The 23,796-nt window shown below is 34.1% G+C and overlaps 3 protein-coding genes and 1 long non-coding RNA gene across 5 annotated transcripts; 3 read left to right on the forward strand and 1 right to left on the reverse strand.

Annotated features, from left to right (window-relative positions):
* The first annotated feature begins 1,219 nt into the window (after window positions 1-1,219).
* Window positions 1,220-5,657, forward strand: LOC145062542 (calcium-dependent protein kinase 19-like). Its single transcript, XM_079010131.1, has 8 exons — window positions 1,220-2,237; window positions 3,393-3,536; window positions 3,624-3,776; window positions 4,308-4,423; window positions 4,639-4,806; window positions 4,894-5,021; window positions 5,119-5,218; window positions 5,301-5,657. Exons 1-8 carry the CDS (start codon window positions 1,562-1,564, stop codon window positions 5,370-5,372), a joined length of 1,557 nt encoding a protein of 518 aa, XP_078866257.1. The 5' UTR covers window positions 1,220-1,561; the 3' UTR covers window positions 5,373-5,657.
* A 504-nt stretch (window positions 5,658-6,161) lies between these two features.
* On the reverse strand, window positions 6,162-7,530 carry LOC145062545 (uncharacterized). The gene is made up of 2 exons (XR_013687600.1): window positions 7,427-7,530; window positions 6,162-6,673 (listed from the first exon to the last, which is right to left on the reverse strand). It is a non-coding gene; the product is annotated as an uncharacterized LOC145062545 (long non-coding RNA).
* A 3,925-nt stretch (window positions 7,531-11,455) lies between these two features.
* On the forward strand, window positions 11,456-14,841 carry LOC145062543 (RNI-like superfamily protein). 2 transcript variants are annotated; one of them, XR_013687599.1, is made up of 7 exons: window positions 11,456-11,689; window positions 12,171-12,295; window positions 12,815-12,984; window positions 13,064-13,141; window positions 13,296-13,440; window positions 13,546-13,994; window positions 14,234-14,373. XR_013687599.1 is itself a non-coding variant. In XM_079010132.1 (6 exons), exons 1-6 carry the CDS (start codon window positions 11,569-11,571, stop codon window positions 14,639-14,641), a joined length of 1,047 nt encoding a protein of 348 aa, XP_078866258.1. In that variant the 5' UTR covers window positions 11,458-11,568; the 3' UTR covers window positions 14,642-14,841. The 2 variants fall into 2 exon arrangements, 1 of the variants encoding a protein (XP_078866258.1); XM_079010132.1 differs by lacking the exon at window positions 13,546-13,994 and having other exon boundaries at window positions 11,458-11,689; window positions 14,234-14,841.
* Window positions 14,842-17,282: 2,441 nt separating this feature from the next.
* On the forward strand, window positions 17,283-18,482 carry LOC145063484 (uncharacterized). Its single transcript, XM_079011077.1, has one exon. It carries the CDS (start codon window positions 17,715-17,717, stop codon window positions 18,297-18,299), a length of 585 nt encoding a protein of 194 aa, XP_078867203.1. The 5' UTR covers window positions 17,283-17,714; the 3' UTR covers window positions 18,300-18,482.
* The last annotated feature ends 5,314 nt before the right edge of the window (window positions 18,483-23,796 follow it).

The following is a 23,796-nucleotide window of genomic DNA, read 5'->3' on the forward strand; positions in this document are numbered from 1 at the left end:
ACTACTTAACGAAATTCCGTTATAAAAAGAACGGATGTTGTCCCAACCGAATGTTTTAGAAAGTACGTTTCGGTATTAAATAGATTCTGAGTACATCTAGGTTGAAAGTTTTAGACGGAAAGGTGTGGGCAACGTCCACAAATGTACAGTCGGATAACGACGTTACCATGACACAAACACCGTCCCCTTCATCGTTTTTGCACCTTATGAGGCTTCCCGTTGCTTCCCATTACCATCAAAACCTCCCTCAATGCAGTTATCTTCCTTTGTTTTCTTCTCCTTCACCTCAACATGTTATCCACTTCTTCCTTCTTGTCAAACATGTTTCCAAGGTAAAGAAGATGAATAAATTTTTGTTGCTTTTAAAATATAAAAAATAATTTTTCAACAAATAATAAAAGAATCACCGTTGCAGGTAAATATTTTAATAAAAATATTAATTATAACAGTTATAATATTTTTATTAGAGTACTACTATTTATAAAGTATTAGTAATATTCATATAAGTTTATTGCAAATTGTATTCATTATTAATAATATTTTTGTGATGGATTTTTTTTACTTGAATAGTGATTTATTTATTTATTTGATGTTAAAAATAATGAAAATTAGAGCTTGTGTTTGATATCAAAATGATGTTCATAAAGTTGGAATTAGGAACATTTCTTGGTATTTAGCTAATCCTCTTGTTCAATAAAAGCAAAATGAAAGACAAACCCACGAGATGCTTCATAGAAATCACATGCCAAATGATTTGTTTTTAGATGCAGGCCAAACATCATCCCCAAAACAAATGAGCTTACCATATATGGTTTATTCTAATTTAGGTTTCAATGCAAACCGCTTTTATCTCTAAACTTGATATTAATGTACACGATATCTAAAGGATAAATTAAAAATTATATAAAAAGCACAATAATTATTACCATATAAAAAACAATAACAACAAACCACACAAATGAAATAAGATAGGAGAGGTGGATATCAACAATTATTATTATTATTCTAAAACTTAAAACTTACAAAATATCTAAATATAATTGAAGAAATATAAGTATATAATTTATCAAATTAAATTTATTTTAATTAATTGGATTAAATAAAGAAGAAACAAACACCTTACTTGAAGACAAAGAGTGAAAGCTCCTAATATTTGGCAGATTCTCAATGGACACAAAGAAAAGCACATTTCTTCATCCAAAGATGGAGGTGGACAACATGAAGACTCTCACAAAGTCAAAATGTCTGACTTCCTACTTCTCCTTGACCACATTCAACCCAATCAAACCGCGTCTAATTTCTTCGAAGATTCCATTCTTTTAAATCTCAAGTATTCCGAATGAGCTCACCACGTTCCTTCCTTCAACCTCTTCTGTACCTTAAACTATTCCTCCATGAATTATTATTCAATCTTAGCGGTTTGACTATTCTCTTTGACCGTCTTCATCGACACCCCTTTTGATCTTCGATTTCGAACCAACAACCAAGTAACAACAATCAATCCCCATCTGGGTATTCGTTTCTTGATCAGTTTCCACAATTCCATTCAAAATATCAAGAAATGGGGTTGTGTAGTAGCAAAAGCAAGAGTGGAGGGACATACCCTGATGCTCATAGAACAAGATCCGTCGAACCCAATGCGGTTTACACCAAAACCCCTGCTCCGGCAGCTCAAACTCCGGCGAGAAAGCAGCCGCCACCGCCCAGCCCCAAGAGGGTGTTCACAGCTGACTCGATTCTCGGAAAACCATTTGAAGACGTTAAACAACATTACACCATGGGGAGAGAATTGGGTAGAGGTCAATTTGGTGTTACTTATCTTTGTATACAGAAATCAAGTGGTCAAAAGTATGCTTGTAAGTCGATATCAAAGAAGAAACTTGTAACTAAAAGTGATAAGGATGATATGAGGAAAGAAATTCAGATTATGCAGCATCTAAGTGGACAGGCTAATATTGTTGAGTTTAAAGGTGCTTATGAAGATAAGCAATCTGTGCATTTGGTTATGGAGGTTTGTGAAGGAGGTGAGCTTTTTGATAGGATCATTGCAAAAGGTCATTATAGTGAAAGAGCTGCAGCCTCGATTTGCAGGTCGATTGTGAATGTGGTTCATGTTTGTCACTTTATGGGAGTGATGCATCGTGATTTAAAGCCTGAAAATTTCCTGCTTTCGGATAAGAGTGAGAACGCACTTCTTAAAGCTACAGATTTCGGTTTATCTGTCTTCATTCAAGAAGGTATTGCTAATCGAATCTCTACTTTGTAACATATACAAATCTTAATCTTTTGACTTTTAAGAAAAAATCCCATTGAAAGAATCGGTTCTTGCAAGATTTTATAGGATTCAACAATAATTAGATAGTTAACTTTAAAAAGTTCAATGATTCGCATTTAATTGTGGGCATTTTCGTGATCAATCTTACTAACGAAAATTTCCTAGATTTTTATGTACAATATTTGCAATATATCGCGGACTTGTCTGCACAAGCTCACTCTATGACACTTACTCCTCAAACTAAGTCAAATCACTCTCGTAAACAAGGAAAACAATGAAATGTAAGTGAAGTAAAGCAAACGATGAACAACACAATAACTTAATGGAAAGAGATTTGCTAGTAGTACATTAGAATGATAGAGAAAACTACACAAGGATAGGATTTAAATGGAAACTATTTTTGAATATTTACAAGGAAGGTAGTACACAACTATTATTGCTAGATCTTTCCACTCTCTTATGATTACAAATAAAATGAGAAAGACCTATTTACGCTTGAGGTCTTAGATCTTCGTGCAATAGGAGGTCTTAGATCTTCGTTTTTGTCGTTTTATTCGGGTTAAGGGTCCATCTGTAGAAAAAGCTTTTAAATGAAAAAATATGATAATGTCATGTCTTTTATGCAAATAAGATTTATACTTATTTGCATAAGCGGCAGATATTTTGATTATTTTTGAAAGAAAACATAGTATTTTATTTTTACATGATGGAACCTGGTAAACTGGTAAAAGTCAAGAATGAAAGTTGGGAAATTACTTTTGGTTTACATTATAAAAAACAATTAGGTCGTATCTAAAAAACTGGTTAAAAATCTTAGGTTTTTCGTAAAAATAACACTTAAAATTTAAAAAGAAAATTACAATTTTAATATTCATGCTTGAGATCTTTAGTCTTCCTGCAATACGATACGAGGGGACAATAACATGAATGAACGCTAAAGAAGGTCCTACTTTACTCTTACATCTATAGATCCTTCCACCATCTTCTTGATATCTCCTGAAAAGTTGTTCATTCACATACTAGTTTCCGGAATTCTTAATTCAACCTTGGTGTACAATGTCTTGAACTTCTTTTGAGCTACACAGCATTATATGACAAAGCAAACAAATACTTTCAGGAAAAGCATATCGACAAGTTGTTGGAAGTGCGTATTATGTTGCACCAGAGGTATTGACACGTAAATACGGGAAGGAAATAGACATATGGAGTGCAGGGGTGATACTGTATATCCTGCTAAGTGGTGTGCCTCCCTTTTGGGCAGGTAATTTCATGCTCTGTTTTTTTTTTTTTTTTTTTTTTTTTAAATAGGATTATAAGTTATAACATGAAATTGGGTATGAAAATGCAGAGACAGAGAAGGGAATATTTGATGCTGTACTTGAAGGTTATATTGATTTTGAAAGTGAACCATGGCCATCTATCTCTACAAGTGCTAAGGATCTTGTTCGAAGGATGCTCACACAAGACCCCAAGAAGAGAATAACTTCTGCTCAAGTTCTTGGTATGATGTTGTTTCTTTTTTCAATGGATAGACTTAGCCACTTAGGGGCTCTTTGATAAAAATAAACCCTTTAGTGCTGAATGATTCCAACCTCTTACTGGTTCAGAGGTTATTAAACAGATTATTAAAATGGTGACATGCTTTAATCTGGTAAAATATATGCGACTGTTTTTTCCTTACTTCAAAAACAACGGCTTAATAAACAAAGTAAATAAATGAACTTTTCCCCCATGGCCACAGGGTAGAGTAAAATTACAGTATATACCCTTATTTGACAAACGTTCCAACACCATTAAAAGTAACTATTACAACTAACACATCCAAACCTTATTTCTTGCATTACTTTTAATTACCTGATTAAACAAGTCATTATCACATAATAACATTCAGAACTCACATTCAAAACAGGCTATGCTCATAAGATGTTTGTTTTCAACCTGCAAATCAAACTATGCACATACATATGTATACATGCAGATATGCTCATGAGCTCATAATATCTTTCTTGTATGTTTCAAAATTGGTACACAGAGCATCCATGGATAAGAGAAGATGGGGAAGCATCCGACAAGCCAATCGACAGTGCAGTCCTTTCTAGGATGAAGCAATTCCGAGCTATGAATAAGCTCAAGAAGCTCGCTCTCAAGGTACCCAAAACATCTACTATTTTAGCTTCAGTATTAACTCTAATAGAGTGTGTTCATCCATAGAGGTGAACACAGACCGGGCCGGACCAGTATTGTAGGTCCGGCCCGGTCCAATCTAATTACGGTCAGGACTGGGTCCAAGACCTGGACCCAGTCTATTCCAAAAACCGTACACCGTTATCTATCTATTAACACTGACAATATGAGTTTTATAGGTCATTGCGGAAAATCTATCAGCAGAAGAGATTCAAGGGCTGAAATCAATGTTTACAAACATAGACACTGATAACAGCGGGACAATTACTTATGAAGAACTTAAAACTGGATTGGCTCGATTAGGGTCAAAGCTCTCGGAGGCTGAAGTGAAGCAACTCATGGAAGCAGTAAGATGTTTCACATGTTAAAAAAAAAGTTGGAATTTCTATTTTTAAACACCCTTTTCCCTTATAAACTTGTTTTTTATGATTCAGGCTGATGTTGATGGAAATGGGTCGATTGATTACATTGAGTTCATCACAGCAACAATGCATCGACACAAATTAGAAAGGGAAGAACATTTGTACAAAGCCTTTCAGCATTTTGATACTGATAATAGTGGGTAAGTAAAGCAGCTAAAATTTTGATTGTGTTTAACTATAAAAATGATTACAATTCACATCCAATCTAATTTGGTTGTGATGTTTTGAGTGAACCAGGTTTATTACAAGAGATGAATTAGAAACAGCAATGAGGAAATATGGAATGGGAGATGAAGCCACCATTAAAGACATAATAGCCGAAGTTGATACCGATAATGTGAGTTCTTTGTTGTCATTTTTGTCTTGAATGTTTCTTGAGTGTTTAAAAGTGACAATTGTTTGTTTTTGAATAATGATAGGATGGGAAGATAAACTATGAAGAATTCTGCACGATGATGAGAAGTGGGACCCAACCGGGAAAGCTATTCTAAATAATGCAATCTGTTTCTTCAAACAAAACAGAATTTTTTTCTGGAAAAAAGCTTTAAGAAACTCCAATGTCTACTAGATAGCAACGAATTTAGGAGCATAGATAATAATCCAAAAGAGCTGAGTCTGAGTTTGATCCATCAAAGTTTTACTATTTTCATCATTTTCCCAATAACCTACTCGTAATCTGTATAATAGTTCCTTAAATCGCTCTTTTGCTTATGAAACATTTGTGTGGTTTATTCCTATATTTTCGATAATGGTGTAAAGTTGTATCATTATTGTTATTTCCATTTTGTGTTGGATTCTTATGTCTATCTCTCTACCTGTACTTGAACTAAAGAGTAAAGAGTGATCACAATTTTGTGGCCAATCTTGCTAATGAAACATGCATAAAATTAAGTAAAGGAGACAAGGTTTGATGGTGAAGTCAAACACAGTTCTGATTTGTAAAATAAATAATGTCAAATTTGTAAAAAGTTAAGACTTAATGTTGGAAAAAATCCCATTTCCTTGACTTTCTATATTAAGTTATTCTTTTGGCATGAAGTAAAAAAAACAACTATAAATATGAGTTTTATAATTGCGGAAAATCTGTCAGTAGAAGATTTCAATTCAAGGGCTGAAATCAAAAATAAAAATTGTAGTAAAAGAAAAGTAGAACAAGGTGGGAAATAGACTTGCTCTTAATATCCCAATGGAAAAGACATAAATGCCCTCCTCATCTAACTGTATTGAAACAAAAGAATGATCATGGCCATTTTTGCTGATGAAACATGTATACAGGCAAGTAAACGAGTCAAATTCGATGCCATAACCAATGCATGTTCAAATGTAGGCTTTATTACAAAAATCAACTGTGAATGTGAGACATTAATGAAAAATTCCATAACAAAATGATCCAGAAAACGCTGGTAAACTACAAGCAAAAGACAACCTAACAAGAGCTTAAAAACTATAAATCTTGATTCAATCTTTTGATCATTTACCCTTTTTCAAAGGTTTTTTCACATTTTGTGGCTTTTGTGGTTTACGTGCACGTGTAAGTGCAAACTCCCCTAATTTGTGGCCTACCATGGCATCTTTAATTTGAATAGGACGATGTCTTTTTCCGTTATGGATAGCAATACGATGGCCCACCATTTCGGGTATGATCATAGATGCACGTGACCATGATTTTATGGTGTGTTTCTCATCATTTGCATTCAGCTTAGCTATCATTCTCTTCAAATGAGTAGCTACGAATGGAAACCTGTTTATAAGTGGTGCCATTGAGAAATAAACTTCTTCCTTTCACAAATACCTGAAAATGGGAAAATGGTTTCATCATGAGCAATAAAAAAAAATGGGGAAAATGAACTTGAATGAAAATCCTAATTGGGTTTTATGAGAAAGGGGGTATTCAATTATAGGAATCATATTAATGAACTTAAAATAAGCAAAGCAACTTATTTGACAACCATACTATAAAACTATAATAGTAGATTTACAGTTTCATATCATCAATGGAAATTCCTGGACAAAAATGTATGTAATTGCATGATAAACTTTTGAAAATCATGCGACATAGTTGGTTTGTCATCAACCATTCTTTTATAAAATGGAGAACAGGTGGTAACACTAACATAATCCAAAATAAACAGATTCTAGAAGCTCTGTTAGTCTTTTAACATCTTCAAGAAACCTTAGGAATTCAAAATAAAGATTTTCCATCTCCATGTAATGTACTTAAACTAATCAAACAAACAAACAATGAGTACACGTGTACAACCATAAGGAAGGATCTTTCCGGAAATCGAAGGGGGGAAAGCATCGACATCATGAAAGATGTAACAACAGTCGAAATCGTGTAAGTTGTAAGCATGTCATAACTGAAAGCAAGTCGCAGATGGTAAATAAAACCACAAACAAAACCTAATCGCGAGGTGTAACATTTTCTAACAAGTGTGAAGAGTTGGGGTTTCTTATGATTACCTGAATCACTTCATCCAGAAGCCATTCAATAATTAAGAATCAAGATAAACACACAAAGTACAGATGCTCGAGAGATGCGTACCTAGATCGATGATGGGGGGCGAGATCGATAAACTAGCTCTTATGAAAAATGGGACAGGCAAGGGTTTATTTTCAAGTTGAGGCGCCTCGTTTTTTCTGTTTCGGCTAAACGGGCTGATAAAATGTTATATAAGGGTAAAGGACATAAGAACTTTTTTTTTTTTTTTTTAATTAATATTTTAATTTTCTTTTCTTTTAACATTAATTTTTCTATTGGAGTATTAAATAATATCTAACATAATATGTTATTTATTTATTTTTTTGAACAGAAAATCTGATATCATTCTGTTAACTTTAACTTCTGAATAAATGTTCTTTTTAATAGTTAATCAATCTCTTTCAATAGTTTTTTTTTCTTTAAATTTAACTAATCTATATTTATCTATTTAAATGTTTTATATAATCTCTTTCATTTAATTAGTTATTTTTAAAAGTAGTACCAAAAGGTGCTCTATGACATCTTTGACAAGGTTGGAAATTAAATATATAAGATGTTGTGATTTTGTATGAATGACCGATATATATATATATATATATATATATATATATATATATATATATATATATATATATATATATATATATAGAGAGAGAGAGAGAGAGAGAGAGAGAGAGTTAAATTTAAATGTTTTCATTATCTATTATGTGCATGTATGACTGATTCTGGACCAATCATTTTAATTATTTTAACAAAGTAATTAATGTATATTAAATGCTGAAAATTTAATTAATATTCATTATATCTTCAACATGTAATATACATTAATTATTTTCTTAAAATAACTAAAATGATTGGTTCAGAATCAGTCATACATACACACAATATATATATATATATATATATATATATATATATATATATATATAGGGCTAGGTTATTTTGTTTTTACTAACTATTGTGTGCCAGAATGCACAAATTTGGACCAACGGATAGAATTCATCAATGGACATGATTTGAGAGTGTATGATATTACAATGGGATAGCATGTACCATATAATCATAAATTTTTTAGCAAAAGGGTATTTTGGACAATTAACTACAATTATAAAAGGAACTTTTCGGATATTTATGGATAATTAATTCTCCTAATTTTAAAAATATAATTTTTTTTAATTAATTCAATTTTAATTCTAACATAATTTGTAAACATAACCGATTTTATTATGTCAGAATATTTTTTTAGTTAGAATGATGCTCTTTCAGAATTTTATTCTATTAGAATATTATTGAAAAATAACAAAGTTCTTGAATCTGAGGTTGGAAAATAACAACATTCTAATATATTTTTATACATCCAAACTTAAATACAAATTCATACATATTCTTACAGACAAGCTACTCTATACATTTTAATATAATTATACATATTCTAAAAGAATATTAACAAAAATAAATAAAATTCTTAAAAAATAACAACATTATTAAAATGTGAGTATGTTCGAACTTTATTCGTTCTTCAAGTTATTCCTATTAGGTCTTCAACACATTCTTCCAGCCATTCCTATCACAAATACAACAAAAACTAATAATGGTTAAAAACATGTTGCTTGCAATTAACTATCACTTTATATATTATGGCAGAATACATAGAATATATTCTGGCAGAATACATAGATTTTATTCTGGCAGGGTATATTCTGACAGAATACCTAGAATACATTTAAAGGTATCGTATTTACTGCTAATATAATTTTAGATTCCAAATACACAATAACAAGGGAGAATAGAAGTTGGAATTCAAAATCACAAAATAAACCAAAATAATACACAAACAAATTACTTATCTTTTTAAACAGTTTTCTAGAACAAGATGAGTAGCTTTCACCAATCTATATTGGCATATGATATTAAGCCTTTACTATGTTGATATATGAAATCAAACAAAATTAATTCACTGTGTTGGCATATGAAATCAAACCCATCAGTATATACATAGCATATGGAAGACTACATATAATACATTCTGGCAGAATATTGCCCATACTTTCTTTGCTTGTGCTCCTTCAATGGTTTACCTGTAAGTTACAAATCAACAACACAATTACTTACTCAATTTTCATGAGATGAGATAATATAAATTAATTTCATGATCATTCTTTTAATTAGGCCTATTGAAATTATATATCCATATGATGTGAGAATTGAACCAAACAAGATTAGTGCAGTTTACACAAACATAAATTGATAATTGAACCAAACATAATTGAAAGGTAAACAACTATTTGAAAAAGTAAAAACAAAACCATTATTCAAAATATAAGAACTATCTAAACTCACTAACAATTCACTTAGGACAATAGAAAAGAGTTTTTAATGGACAAGTGACAAATTACAAAGTAAATCTTCATTTAGGCATTTAGTCGAACACTTGGTGTTCAGAAAAAAAAGGACTTGGATAACTAAAATCACTTCCTGAGAAACTTATATTATTATCAACAAATAAATGGTCTAACTGAAATCTATCAGTAGAGTTAAAATATATAATTTAAATTCAACAAAAAAATCGATTAGAACCCAAAAATCGCAAAAACAGAGGCTTTATAAACTGGAGAGAAATTGTAAAAGAAAGATGATGTTTTTTTCAACCCATTGAATCGACTTACCAGATGGCCGAAATAGAGGCTACATACGAGATTGAGGGATGACAGGTGAGCTTTTGTTTCAGCGATTGAAACTTTTTTGGGGTCGATGTCGACTTCTGTGGGGATAATAATGAATGGACGATGGTTGTTGAAGAACAAACACCCACGATGAACAATTTTGTATCCTACAAAATCATATTCCAAATCAATTAGAAAGTATTACTTAAAAAAATCGATTTCAAATAATCAATGGATTTCACATATGAGAAGAGAAGCAATAAAATTGATTTCAACAAATCGATTTTTGCCAAGAAAGAAATCGATCTCAACACCTGATAGAATCTAGAAAAAATAAAATTTTGAGAAAAAAGAAAATCGATTTCATCAGTGTTGGTGGAGAACTCACGACATTGATGGAGGCGGGAAGTGGAAGTATTGGTGGACAGTGAACGGCTGGTTGCGACTTCACCGATGAATGGTGGACGAATCCGATGCAGTGGATGAAGTCGGAGGCGGCTACAACTGTTGAGCAAGTCAGAGACGTGTTCTACCACACACAAGTAGGTCAAATATATTTACCTTATTTCCTTAATTATATGATTTCAAATAAATGATTTCCATAATTAAAAGTACAAAATGTCCAAAATACCCTTAAATGATTTATTTAATTATTTATTATTTCTTGAATTCTCATTGGTGCATTTAGGCACACAATAGTTGCTAAAAACATTTGAACCTAGCTCATATATATATATATATATATATATATATATATATATATATATATATAAGGGAAGGTTCATGTGAAAATGCAAATAATTTGCGAAAATGCGAAAACAAGAAAAACCTATGATATTGTGTCACCTCAACATTATATTTTGGAAAATAATTCATCCCAACTTTGAAATACATGATGATAATTGACGATAGATGAGAAATTGATTCATATTATCAAAGTATGATTTTTAACATTTTTATTATGAAAACATGAATTTAAAAATGATTAAGGACATGAAAAAAAAATTATTAAAACCGTCTTTAAATCTATATTAGCATAACATCATCCAATGTAAACTTACTATCGTTAATTTATTGCTAATAAATTTATTTTTTATAGTACATGTGTTTGATTTTTATAAGATAAAATCTGTTTTCGCGTTTTCACAAGATATTTATGTTTTTGCATGAACCTACTTTTTTATATATATATATATATATATATATATATATATATATATATATATATATATATATATATATATATATATATATATATAAAGCATGAGTGATTTTTTTCAAGCACAAATAATACATTTTTGTAAACAAATGAATCATTATTTTTTATTTTTAAGATTATGTATTTAATTTTAGATATCCAAAAAAAATATTTTATTTATTTATTTATTTGTTTAAAAAAAATTGTATGGGTTAGAAAAACAACTAGAAGGCCGTTGACGGTAACCGGTATCACTGCCCAAAAATCTATCGATCTTAGAAAATCTCTCAAGAACTCCGGTTCCGATTCCCTTTCAGGCCATTTCTCCTTCCTTGCATCATTTGATGGATAAAGGAAAGGGTTTGGAATCCGTACAGAGATCCTTTCAGAGTATTGATTTGACTTTCAATTCGAGGAACCCTAACAAGTTGGCCAAGAATTATACCCCTTTGCTGCTATCGTCCTGTGAGTTTCTATATGCTAATTCTCGTTTTCTAATTGTTTATACACATAAGAATTGTAGTCAACATGAATTTCTATTAGTCTAGTCATCTTGAAATCTTGTAATTTGTTTATAAGGGTAACACACTAGATGAATTTTCGGGCAAGGAAGTATGTATGACATTAATAGTAGTTAATAGCAGATGTATAGAATTGGATGGTTGATCTTGCTACAGTTTCATATCCAAATGTTCGTACTTTGTATGAATGTGTTTCATTTATCTTTCGATGAAAACTATGAATAGCATATTTCTGAATTTAGAAGGCTGAGATAAAATTTGAAGAGAAGTTTCTGATTGTTTTGAACTTCACAGCTATGAGTTACATATAAAAGAAGAAGTGTAGCTGATGGATTTCAGTTTTTTTTGGCTTAGTTTGAATTTGAATATGCATATTTTATTGGGTTGCTATCAGCTTGCTTATAATTGTTTTGTTTGGGTAACAGGGTCACCTTTGGAGAAGAGAAAACCTCCTGCTCTTGTAAGCTTGTGTCTTGGAATTATAGGCAAACATCTTGAGGATATTATTGAGGATTTAGATCTTGTGGCCAGTTTCCCACCAGACATTAAGGTAGGTATTATGATTCTGTTATTTCACACTTATGTATGTGAATATCCATTTGATGCTCAAGATTGTACAAAATGAGGATGACCAATTTGCGTTATAGTGAATTTTTTTAAATAGGAGTTTTGATATGTTTTCATTGTGGTGCTTATTAACTAAACTCTAGTCTTTCATTTAATAACCACATTGTTGTGACATCCATCGTTACATTGGAACTGCATAATCAAAGATGAGCAAGTTACATGCTTTTTCATAGTTATCAATAAGGTCTATGCATTTTGGTAGTAAATTTCATGGCTTAGTTTTATTTGGTAAAGGTCATTGGATGGGGAAATTCAGGGGAGTTTTTTATTTAGTTTGTTGGTATGTTTTTTGTAAAAAAAAAAAAAAAAAAGAGTTTTTGTTAAAAAAAAACAGCATGGTGAATTAAGCATGAGATTCTAGCCATAGAGATTTGAGTATATATCTTTAAAACAGTGTTTGTGTTTTAGCCTGAATTCTTCAAATGAATGATCAACTTATCAGATGACCATAACAGCCATTGCAAGAAGAAGAAAGCTGCTAAATGATGATGTGGTCGTTGCATTGGCTGAAAGCTCATGGGAAATTCTCGATTTATCAGATTCAGAAGTCTCAGATATCGGTTTATTGAAAGTGATAGGGATTTGTAGCCAATTAAAAGCTATGGACATAAGGTGACATAAGGTGTTATAATATGAAGATCCACTTTTGTCTTTTGTATGCTATTTCCATTAACACTAGTTTCTTATACAGTCGTTGCAGCAAGATCACTCCATTTGGTGTTTCAGAACTTGTGAAAAATTGCCCTTGTCTAGAGATATTAAGATGGGGGTATGATTTCCATATCTTTCTTGTCTATTTTATATTTTATGTTCATATAAAATGTTGTATGTAAAAAATTGTTGACTACACCACAAGATGAACAACCCAATATTTTGGGCTTATTGTACCTCATTACGGGCTATGAACGCAGTTAATATTGCAGAGGATGCCCAAGAAGCGAACACACTGCACGCAACTCTTTAAGCATCTTGAAACCAACATTGAATGATGTTGAAGGCGATTCATGGGAAGAACTTGACACCACAGAGATCATACATGGAGCACAATCTTTACGTTGGCTTGTATGGGTATGTATACAAACATACAATGTTTCTCCCAAATATACCCTTTATTAATTATAAAAGTGCTCAGCATTCTACATGCCTTTTTATGCCATTTTACATTATTCACAGGGATGAGCAAAAGGACCGAACCGGCCGGAACCGGCCCGAACCGGACCGGACCGGGGAACCGGCTTCGGCCAAAATCAAGAACCGAACCGGCCCGGCGGTTCTACCGGTTCCCGGTTCCTACCGGTTCTTGTCGTGTCTTCAAATGTTGGAACCGCTTCTTGAAAAATAACATCATACGGTTCCGGTTTTTGCCGGTTCTACCAGTTCCGGTTAAATCGGTTCCGGTTCCTACCGGTTCCCGGTTCCAAAAATCCACAAAAATAACGTCCCGGTCCCGGCCCGACCGGTTCCATCGGGTTCCGGTACCGGTTCCGGCCGGTTCCCCGGTCCATATGCTCATCCCTAATTATTCAGCTAGCTTATTAACTAGTTTGGCTAGTTTTACCAAACATCATTTTTATCGGCTAGTTTATCAGCTAGCAGCTAGCTTTTCAGTTTTTCAGCTAGAAGTTAGTTTTTTCAGCTAACAACTAGTTTTTCAGCTATCATCTAACAACTAGTTTTTCAGCTGATAGCTAGCTTTTCAGCTAGCAGCTAGTTTTTCAACTAGCAGTTAACAGCTAGTAGTTAGTTTTTCAGCTATCAGCTAGACAGCTAACAGCTAGTTTTTCAGCTAACAACTAGTTTTTCAGCTATCAGCTAGTCTGCTTAACATGGTCTTAGACTTTTCTTCTTGCTTGTTTTGCAGCCAACAATTGACAAAGAATCGTTAGAGATTTTGTCAACCGAATGTCCACGTATTATAGTGAACCCGAAACCATCATTCTTTGGGCACAAAGGGATTGATATTCCCAAACACGCGTTACCTGGTGTTGCATTGGATGAATTTATTGTAGAAGATATCGACCCAAAAACATGGGCAGTTTCAGGATCTAAGCTTATAAGGACAAGTCCACCTGTTTTGAGCTCAATTGAGTTGCCAATTGCTGAGAAATTTAGGCTTGCATTTGTTGAGAGAGATGCTAGATTGGCTCCTAAACGTGCAAAGAATGCTAGGCAACGACAACGAAGGGCAGAAAGAGAGTGGGTGACAACAAGTACAAGTGTCAAGTCCATAGTGCTTGCTGGACAATTGAGCAAAAATTTACGTAGTTAGTATGTATCTATAGTGAAAGATTGCAAAAGTTTAATAGAATTTTGTCTATGTATATCATGTTTTACTATTCTGTAGCAATTTATGCATGCTATGTTGTTTTGGTTGCAAGATGCTTAAATGTTTGCATGCACTGTCATACAGTGTCTACCGTTGACTGCTGTCATTAACTCTTTTATAAAATATGTGAAATCTTCATATAATATATGTGTTTGAATTCACTTAGAGCATCTCCAAAATTACCTTCTTTTTTCCCCATATCTGAGTTATAAACTTAGTTGAAAATCATATATGAAAAAAAAAAAAAAACCAGAAATAACCGATTGATTTTGAAAATATTGTTTGTGTATAGGAAGGTGCTTATAATGATTGTTGAGGTGCATCATTGGACAAAAATGAGCTTCCTGAAAGGATTAAGTTGTGAGAAAAAGGTACTTCTGTATATTGGGTTATATAAAGGGCAACTAATCAAACTATGCTACTATTATTGCTCTTGAATCCACCATTATTTATCCCTTTGGCTTTATCCCTTAAAAAATGTTCCTTAGGATCTACTGTCAATATCCTTGATTCATATCCATGCTTTTAGAATTGATAATGATGGGGTTGAAGACGACAAATGTTTCAGGGGATATGAAAGTCAGAATTAAAAACTCAACATGCATTGAAGTATTTAACTTATATGGAACAAGTGGACTATTTAAAAGATGATTAATTTGACTTAAATGTCCAATTTTTTATAAACACGTGCGAATCTTTTGAATCGCCTTGAATGCATATTAATATATTAGGAAATACAGTCAATGACTTTGGATGCATCATGTTTGATTTTTTGTTATAAACAAATGATCATTCTCTTGAAAAGGCAGAAAGAAGAAGCGTTTTTGGAAACAAAAATGCTTTTGACATATCTACATCCATACTTGTTCATAATCGCTCATTCTTGCAAACTATAATGTCTTTTTTTGCATTTTCACAAGAATGAAGTTTAGTTTGCAAAAAAGCCAAGTACAATTTTTTGAAAAGTAGGAACACCTTATAGTGGAAAGTCTTGTTAAAGAACACCCAACTCAATATGATGCCACTTTAGTAATATAAACAAACAATCATCTGTTCATATAGCACTGACTGCTTTTACAGACGTCTTTGTTTACATAATATAGATGTTAAGGGGACCCTTTTTATATAAAATCAGCATTTGAATAAACTTAGTACATGCCAAAGAGGTTAACTCTGTTATGATTCGGGACCCATCTCGTGCTTTGGCGGCTGCAACCAACTATATTTAGGACCATAAACATGATACAGTCCAAACCATGCTCTTTTTTCCTTTATTTATATTATCACTCTCTTAATTTTCCAAAAGTAATCACAAATGTTGAAATATATTTGAAAAATAGCGGAGATCTGATTGGTTTTGAATTGTTACTGTACCTGTCTTTCTATATACTTCGAATGGCGGCTGCTGTACACCAGACTAAATCGTGCTGAATGCTGAACTGAATGGTTCCAACCTCTTAATGGTTAAGAGAAGGTAATATTGTTGCCTAACCATTCAGAGGAAATTCCAAGGTTTTTGATTCTTTCAAGATCGTGCAGAAATTTTTCCAAACGCCTTGAATGCTGACTGATTCAGAGGTTAATTCTGCATAGTTCCATTCAAAGGTTACCAAACAACCCCTAAGTCATTCTTTTTTTTCCCCTCATTAAGTGTTGTTTACATAAAGTGTTAGAAAATATTTGAGAAATGATAGCAAGAAATATAAAAGAATATATGAAAGCAAATTTGTGAAAAGTTAGGACTTAATATGGAAAGAGTTGTTCGCTGACTTTCTCTATTAAGTGATTGTCTCTGCATTAAGTAAAAAAGAAATATTTGTATATAATGGGTTAGAGTAGGAAGCATTTATCCATTGATAATGTTCTTTACCTCTCTACCTTTTTACTTCTTCCTAAATTTACTTTTTACAATCATTTTATTCAGTAATACTCAAAAGGTGAAATAGTCATTTAACAATTCATCAAGTTCAAAACAGAAACAACCTTTGTTCATATGAATTCTCCTTTTTAATGGAAAAAAATATAGTACCTAACAGCTGATGGTTTTGAAGATTTTCTGTGACTGTATTTGTATGACCTGATACATTGAATGATAGCTGGAGTTCATCAAACAAGTTGGAAAGACCATTATGGCTTTCACGACATCATTATTTTAAGAAAAGGTCGATTGATGTTATTGATATTTCTTTGATAGTTACAAATACCATTCAAAGAATCAAAGAAAGAAGGTTCCTTTTTCATAAGCCAACATATTTTGTGCTTTCTTGATCACATTAATTCACGAATCTAATTAACCTTTAATAGAAAAACTACGTTCTATGCTTCAATAAATGGAACATAGAACTACTATCAATCTATCATTAAAGCCCTTTCCCCATTATCTCTAATAAAGCAGTCTACTTTTATTTTTTATTTTTTTCTGACGTAGGATCATAAAAGCAACATAAACAATAAAGATGGATTGGACTTATATGGAACAAGTGGACTAATAAAAAAACTGTCAAAAAGATCTAACCATTGAAGTCCAATAATTGAGTATATTCCAATCTTATAAAGAACCATCAAGGGTATAGAAACTTTGATCGAGTTTATACTCTTTATTTTTACTAATATTATCTGCTTGGCGGCTTGTAGGAGCAGGAGAAAACGAAATTTTCATGCCCCTTTGAAGATAATTAAATTACAACTTTACCCCATCCTTGTTCTACTTCTTATATTCAAAAGTTTCACATGCTTTTAGGTTTCTTTTTTTCATTTTAGTGATAACTCTTTATTGAAGTTGGGTCATTTCATTTGAGAAAGTAGAAACAGCATGGGCACAAATTTGGTGATTGTGAACATTCGAGCAAGATTTTTGTAACCTTATAAAGTACAATCCTCAGACCTCAAGAACTCCACTATCTCTAAAACCCCTTTTCGTTACTTCAAAGTTTGTATGTTTAGTGTAGTTAGAAGGTAGAAAGTTTATAAATTTCGGTCATTTTTCACAAAACCAGCTGAAAAGGTGAATCTTTGAATGGAAGGAGAGTATGGTATATACAGGAAAGGAAGCAGTGGATGGTCATACATGACTGGAAATGAGGAGTTTCAAGAAACTGATATTTGGTCTGTTTGGAATCAAAGAAATGATTTTGATTCAAAATCTATCAAGTCAAAAGGATCATCATCACCTTCTAATTTGACTTCAAGAAGCATTCCTCTTTCACCTGCAGCCAGAATGATTCCTAGACCTGGTACAAACAATCCCTGCATGGAATCTAGGATTCCTCAACAACAATCAGCACCTGTCAACGTTCCTGATTGGTCAAAGATTTATGGAAAGTCAAAGAGATCAGCACAGAATTCTACGTGGCTTAATTATGGTGATGGTGATGATGATGATGGTGGTCATAATGGTAGAGTGAGTTGGGACAGTGATGATGATGATGAGGATGATAATAATGGGAACATGAGGCCACCTCATGAATGGATTGCACAGAAGCTTGCAAGGCGTCAAATTTCTTCATTTTCTGTATGTGAAGGTGCTGGAAGAACACTCAAAGGTAGAGATCTTAGTAGGGTAAGAGATACTGTCTTGATCAAAACTGGATTTCTGGAATAATTTTCTCTGTTCTACATACATTGTCTTCGAAAACATATTTTCCAGATTTTTTTTGAAAAAAAAGGAAAACCACAAAAAATTTCAAGAAATGACATTATTGTTATCATTATGGTGATGTGACACTATCAGTAATTCAATATGATTGATTATCTTGATAATAAAAATGGGCCCTATTCACTTCTATACCGTGGTATTGTTTGTGTGAATTATTATTGCCGGCACAACTATAAAACGAATCAAACGTTCTATAAATTGCTTGTGAATTATTCAGCAGAAAGTTCGTTTATTTAATAAATGGACGAACATGAACAAGATTTTTTGTGCTTTTAGTTAAATGAACGAACACAAAATATTCTCGTTTGTTTAACTATGTTCATGAATGTTTATTTACGTCATTTATGTCTGTTTATTATATGATATTATACAACTGATTAGAGTGAAAGTGAAACTTTTAAGACTGGTTCAAATTTTACAACTTAGATATTTGGTAATGTTAGTAAAGTCAATATATTAGAAGTATTGATGTTGTGTTTTAGAATTCTTGATTTGAATGTTAATGTTCATTTATGCTTATTCTTGATTTGAATTATGTTCATTTATGTTTTTTTATGTTTGTTCATTTATGGTCATTTATGTTTGTTGATGTGTATTTTTATGTATTAGCTTTAAATTTATAAATCCAATTCTATATGATTTTTTGAGAGTGTTTCGCATCCATAGATCACGTTTTTTGAGACTTCTGCCCATAGATAACGTTTTTTGAGACTTCTTCCGATATGATTTACTATGATTTGTTATTACTCTGATTTTGGTACTCAATATCATATGTTTTGATCAAATATATGCTTTTATTCTACTCTTGGAAAACGTTTTTGAATGAATACTCATATTTAAAAATAAAAATTTTGGTTTGAAATTTGGAACGTTACAATCTCTTTCAACATAACTTAGCACACAAATGGTCTGTTTGATGAAGTCGTTACCTTGCCCCATGTTCCTTGCATATGAGGACATTTTGGTCATTTCCCATGGTCTTCTTGAAACAATAAGGGGCAGAGGGGTTGAGTTTCAGACAAAATTAATCATTATCCTCCATCGTCTCCTTCCCTCAAGAAACCTCTAGATCAACCCTCTTCTTCACATCATTTTGTCGATTGTCAGTGCATGTCATTCAAAGCAAGCGATTCTAGGGTTTAGATGACAATGATGCTCACTCTATGGACCTTACGTCCATGCTATACTCAATCACTAGACATACGTTGAAATGTCCCAAAAATTAAGACCAAAATTTTTTATTTTTATATTAATAAAACCATTATCCAAAACATCATAAAGCCATAGTGAAATCAGAGTATATTAATAAACATCCAAAATATCAGAGTCATGTAAAATGCGGAACAATGTGGTGTGTACAGTGTAGTCATCCCAAGCTTTTCCCCTTCGAACCAGAAGTACCTGAAACAAAACTGAAAACCGTAAGCACAAAGCTTAGTGAGTTCCCCAAAATATCACATACCATACATATCAAACATATAGTGGGCCTGCCTGGCATCGGGATCCGCCCAGCATCGAGCCCCACTCGGAACAAGTCTGTCTGTCACAAGCCTCGCCTGGTATACGTACAAACACATAAACACATGCAAGAATCACAAAGATAAATAACATACAATATATTCATCAGGCCCTGCCCAGTACACATATAAACACATAACACACGCAAGAGTCATGCAGACAACTAGCATCATAATCATAACAAACCATCAGTCGGTATTGGTGCCTTCGACCTGCTAAAAATAGTGAGGAAACTCACCTCAAACTGCTAAATCTATCAAATAAAATCTCGATCTACTGCTCTGGAAAATCCTTGTGCTAACACCAACAAATAATATCCAATTAATAATTGGATCCTGACCTACAATCAGGAATCTAAATATTTGTCCAACATCTAGGGTAAAAGATCATTTTACCCTTTTCTTACTTGGCCCAAAACCAAGGCCCAACTCATATGCTCAAAAGGCCCAAATTCCTAAATGGCATCCCAAGACCCAATATGGCCCAAATTCCTAATTGGGCCCAAAAACCATCACATACCCAATTCCAAGAAGGCCCATAGACTAACCATGGCCGAAAGTCAGAAGTTCGTTGACCCAACAAGGCCCAAACCATAGAACTTCAAAATATGACCCAAACCCGTCAAAGTCAACCGATAGTCAAATTGTTGAGTATGTTGGGCATACTCAGACTTACGCTTGGCCTACTCCTTCTGTTTCCAGTACGGCAGTACGCACAACGTACGAGTTGGGTATGCCTCGCATACTCTGCAGACAACCAAATCAACTCATTAAGCACTTAACCAGTTAGGACATCATGCCAAACACCCAGATCTGATCCTAAATGGTGACTTAACACGTAAAGCTGGCAAATTTACTCTATGCATGACCAAATAGGACCCAAAACTCAAAAAGAACCATATTAAGAACCCTAACCCTTGCATGGACCAAAATAACTGATAAAGGTTGCATTTTTATGGACAAGGAACCTCAAATGTGAAAAGATCTAACATCCATGGCTTCTGGAGTAGACCAAAATCTCAAATATGGCTTAGAAGACCCAAAAATGCACAAATAACACCCTAAGTTGGATCTAGCATAAAGAACCATCAAGATGAGAGATTTTTACCTCAAATGACTTGCTAAGATGAAGATGAATGTGGATATACAAGCTCAAGCCACTCCGAAACCACCTCCAAGTATCCTTCTTTTTCTTCTTCAACTTCACCAAAAACACCACCAAAATTCACTATCAAGCTCAAATCTCACAAATGACACTTAGAGTTTCGATCTCATGGTATAGAGTGATGGAGGTTGATCATTAGGAGGTCCAATGGTGTCTTAAGTTGTTTAAATATCGCACAAACCCTAAAATTTAGGGTCTTCCCCTACATTACGTATGCCCCGCGTACGTGGGTGCATCCGCGATCCATCGATGATCTAGTGCTAAGCGTACTTGTAGAGTACGCCCCGCGTACTAGCTAAGGACTTGAATGATATAAATTTTTACAATAAGGATCGAAATAAACGTACCAATAAATCTAGAATGTGAAAATTTTCCCCACTTGAATCAGACTTCGTCCTCGAAGTCTACTGCCCCAAATAACTCCAAATAGTGCTCCCTCGTCTCGTCCTCTGGCTCCCACATCCATTCTAAACCCTTGTGGTGCTGCCACTGAACTTTCACTAACTCAACAACCTTGTTCCTCAAGGTTTTCGTCTTTATGTCAAGAATCGCCACCTTTCTCTCGATATAATTCAAGCGATCATCCACCGAAATATCCTTCAATGGAACCACCGCAAAATCATCCAATAAACATTTCCGCAATTGAGAGACGTGAAACATGCTATATATCTGACTAAGCTCCTCGGGAAGATCCAAGCGATAAGAAACCTGGACCACCGGGCCAAAACCCTAAAAGGATCGATGTACTTGGGGCCCAAGTTGCCTCTCTTCCCGAATCGGATGACACCTTTCCAAGGTGACACCTTCAGGAGAACCATATCCCCAACCTGGAACTCTAGATTTGATCAGTGCTTGTCGACATATCTGTTCTGCTCACTCTGAGCTGTCTGATGTAATATCCGGAATCCCAGGTACATCATTTTGATTATTTATTTTTGAAGTTCATAGAGCGACTCGACGAGTTGATGCTATGACTCGTCGAGTCAAGTCGCACGTGGTCACAGGGGTTTAATGACCTACTCGACGAGTCCAAGAGGCTACTCGTTGAGTAGGCGCTGGAATGAGAAACCCTAAATCCCCGGGTTTGGGACCTATTTAAAGGCACTTATAGCCTCCTTGTGCAGCCACACTTCACATAGAGAAACCCTAACCTGCCCCTTTCGTTGTATAGAAAGAGAGACCATTTTAAGCATTCTTGTGCATTTTAGAGGAAGGATTGGAAGAGCTTGGTGGATCTAACCAAGGGAAGGTTGTGGATCTTGCATTCTTCTGTCATTAGCTGCTATTCAGAGGTAAAAAGCTCTCATCTTGGCCACATATTCGTTACATCTTGTTTTTGGGAGCTTTTAGGGTTTTCTCCCAAATCATATTGTGTTCTTGAGATATTTGAGCATGGTTTGAGGTTAGAACCTCAGATCTGGACTAGAGAATGCCTTGAAAGTCCAAATATTTGAGCTTTATTGAGCTAGAGGCAAGCTCATGTGCATTTAACCTGTCTTGGAGCTTGTAATGGCATTATGGAGCAAATATGCCATGCATGAATGTAAAGATCAAAGATTTATGTGACATTCGAGCCTAGGGAGTCTAGATCTAGTATTTGGAGTGGTATATTTGCCCTAAAACGTCTGAATGGGAGTGTGGACTAGATGAACTCGCCGAGTCCATGAGCAGACTCGACGAGTCGCTTAGGGTTTATTCCAATAAGTCTGAGCATGCTGTAACTCGTCGTGTTAGAGGGTCAACTCGACGAGTAGAGTTGGTTTTCTTAAGGCCTCTGAGGGAACGAGGGGACTTGACAAGTCCTCCTGATGCACTCGTTGAGTTGGGTCAACATGGACTGTTGACTTAAGTTTGACTTCGGTTGACTTTTAGAGTCTTGAAAAAATGTGAGTAACTGAGATCTTGGAGGGGTAAAATGGTCTTTTACCCTTACCAAGAGTTAAAAGGGGTTAATATGAATTTATTAGAATTGTGATCTAATTAGAGATAATCACCACATGTATTAGGCGGAGGCTAGATCGGTGATTCGTGTACGAGGTGTATTAGCTTGCTTGCTTCGAGGTGAGTCTTTTCACTATACATTACATAGAGTGGTATTTATGCGTGCCCAGAGGGTGGTATGTGCTTACTTGAGTTATGTACTTTGTTGTGTGATATTTATGCTATATTATGTGATACTTTGTTGTGTGATTTGCTTTGAGTACGAGTATGTAGACGAAATGAGCTTATGAGAGTAGCCTATGTTCGAAGAGATATAGAGTACTTGCGATTTGGAATCCTAGAAGGAGGACTTGGGGTGATTACAGATGCAGTGTGAAAGGTAGTATTGGGCCCGTACTACTGGAAGCACCGAGTCGGTAAGCAGTCCAAGTAAGAATCCTTGGGATGCTAAGGAACAATTAGGGAAAGTGATCGAGTGTGAGTATTCTCGAGCAAGTCTCTGATTATTTTATGTTGTGTTTCAGAGACATCATGGTGGGTACGTGCCACAACCCTAAGAGCAGTGGAGTTAGCGATGATGAGATTTGTAGAATGATTCATGAGGAGGTGGTCACAACTATCCGAGAGGCCATCCCGGAGATGTTTGGGTCTATCAAGACCACCTTGATTAACACATTTGATGAGCATTATGCTGCGGTTACCGAGGCGGCTGCTGCAGCAGCTACCGTAGCTTTCACTGCTGCCAGGCCACAGGCGGGTGACTCGTAGTTGTACCGGGAGTTCAACAACATGAAGCCACCGAAGTTTGACGAGACTCAGG

Source organism: Lactuca serriola, chromosome 7 (genome assembly GCF_051521515.1).
Source record: "Lactuca serriola cultivar US96UC23 chromosome 7, Lser_US96UC23_V15, whole genome shotgun sequence".
Classification (NCBI taxonomy): domain Eukaryota; kingdom Viridiplantae; phylum Streptophyta; class Magnoliopsida; order Asterales; family Asteraceae; genus Lactuca; species Lactuca serriola.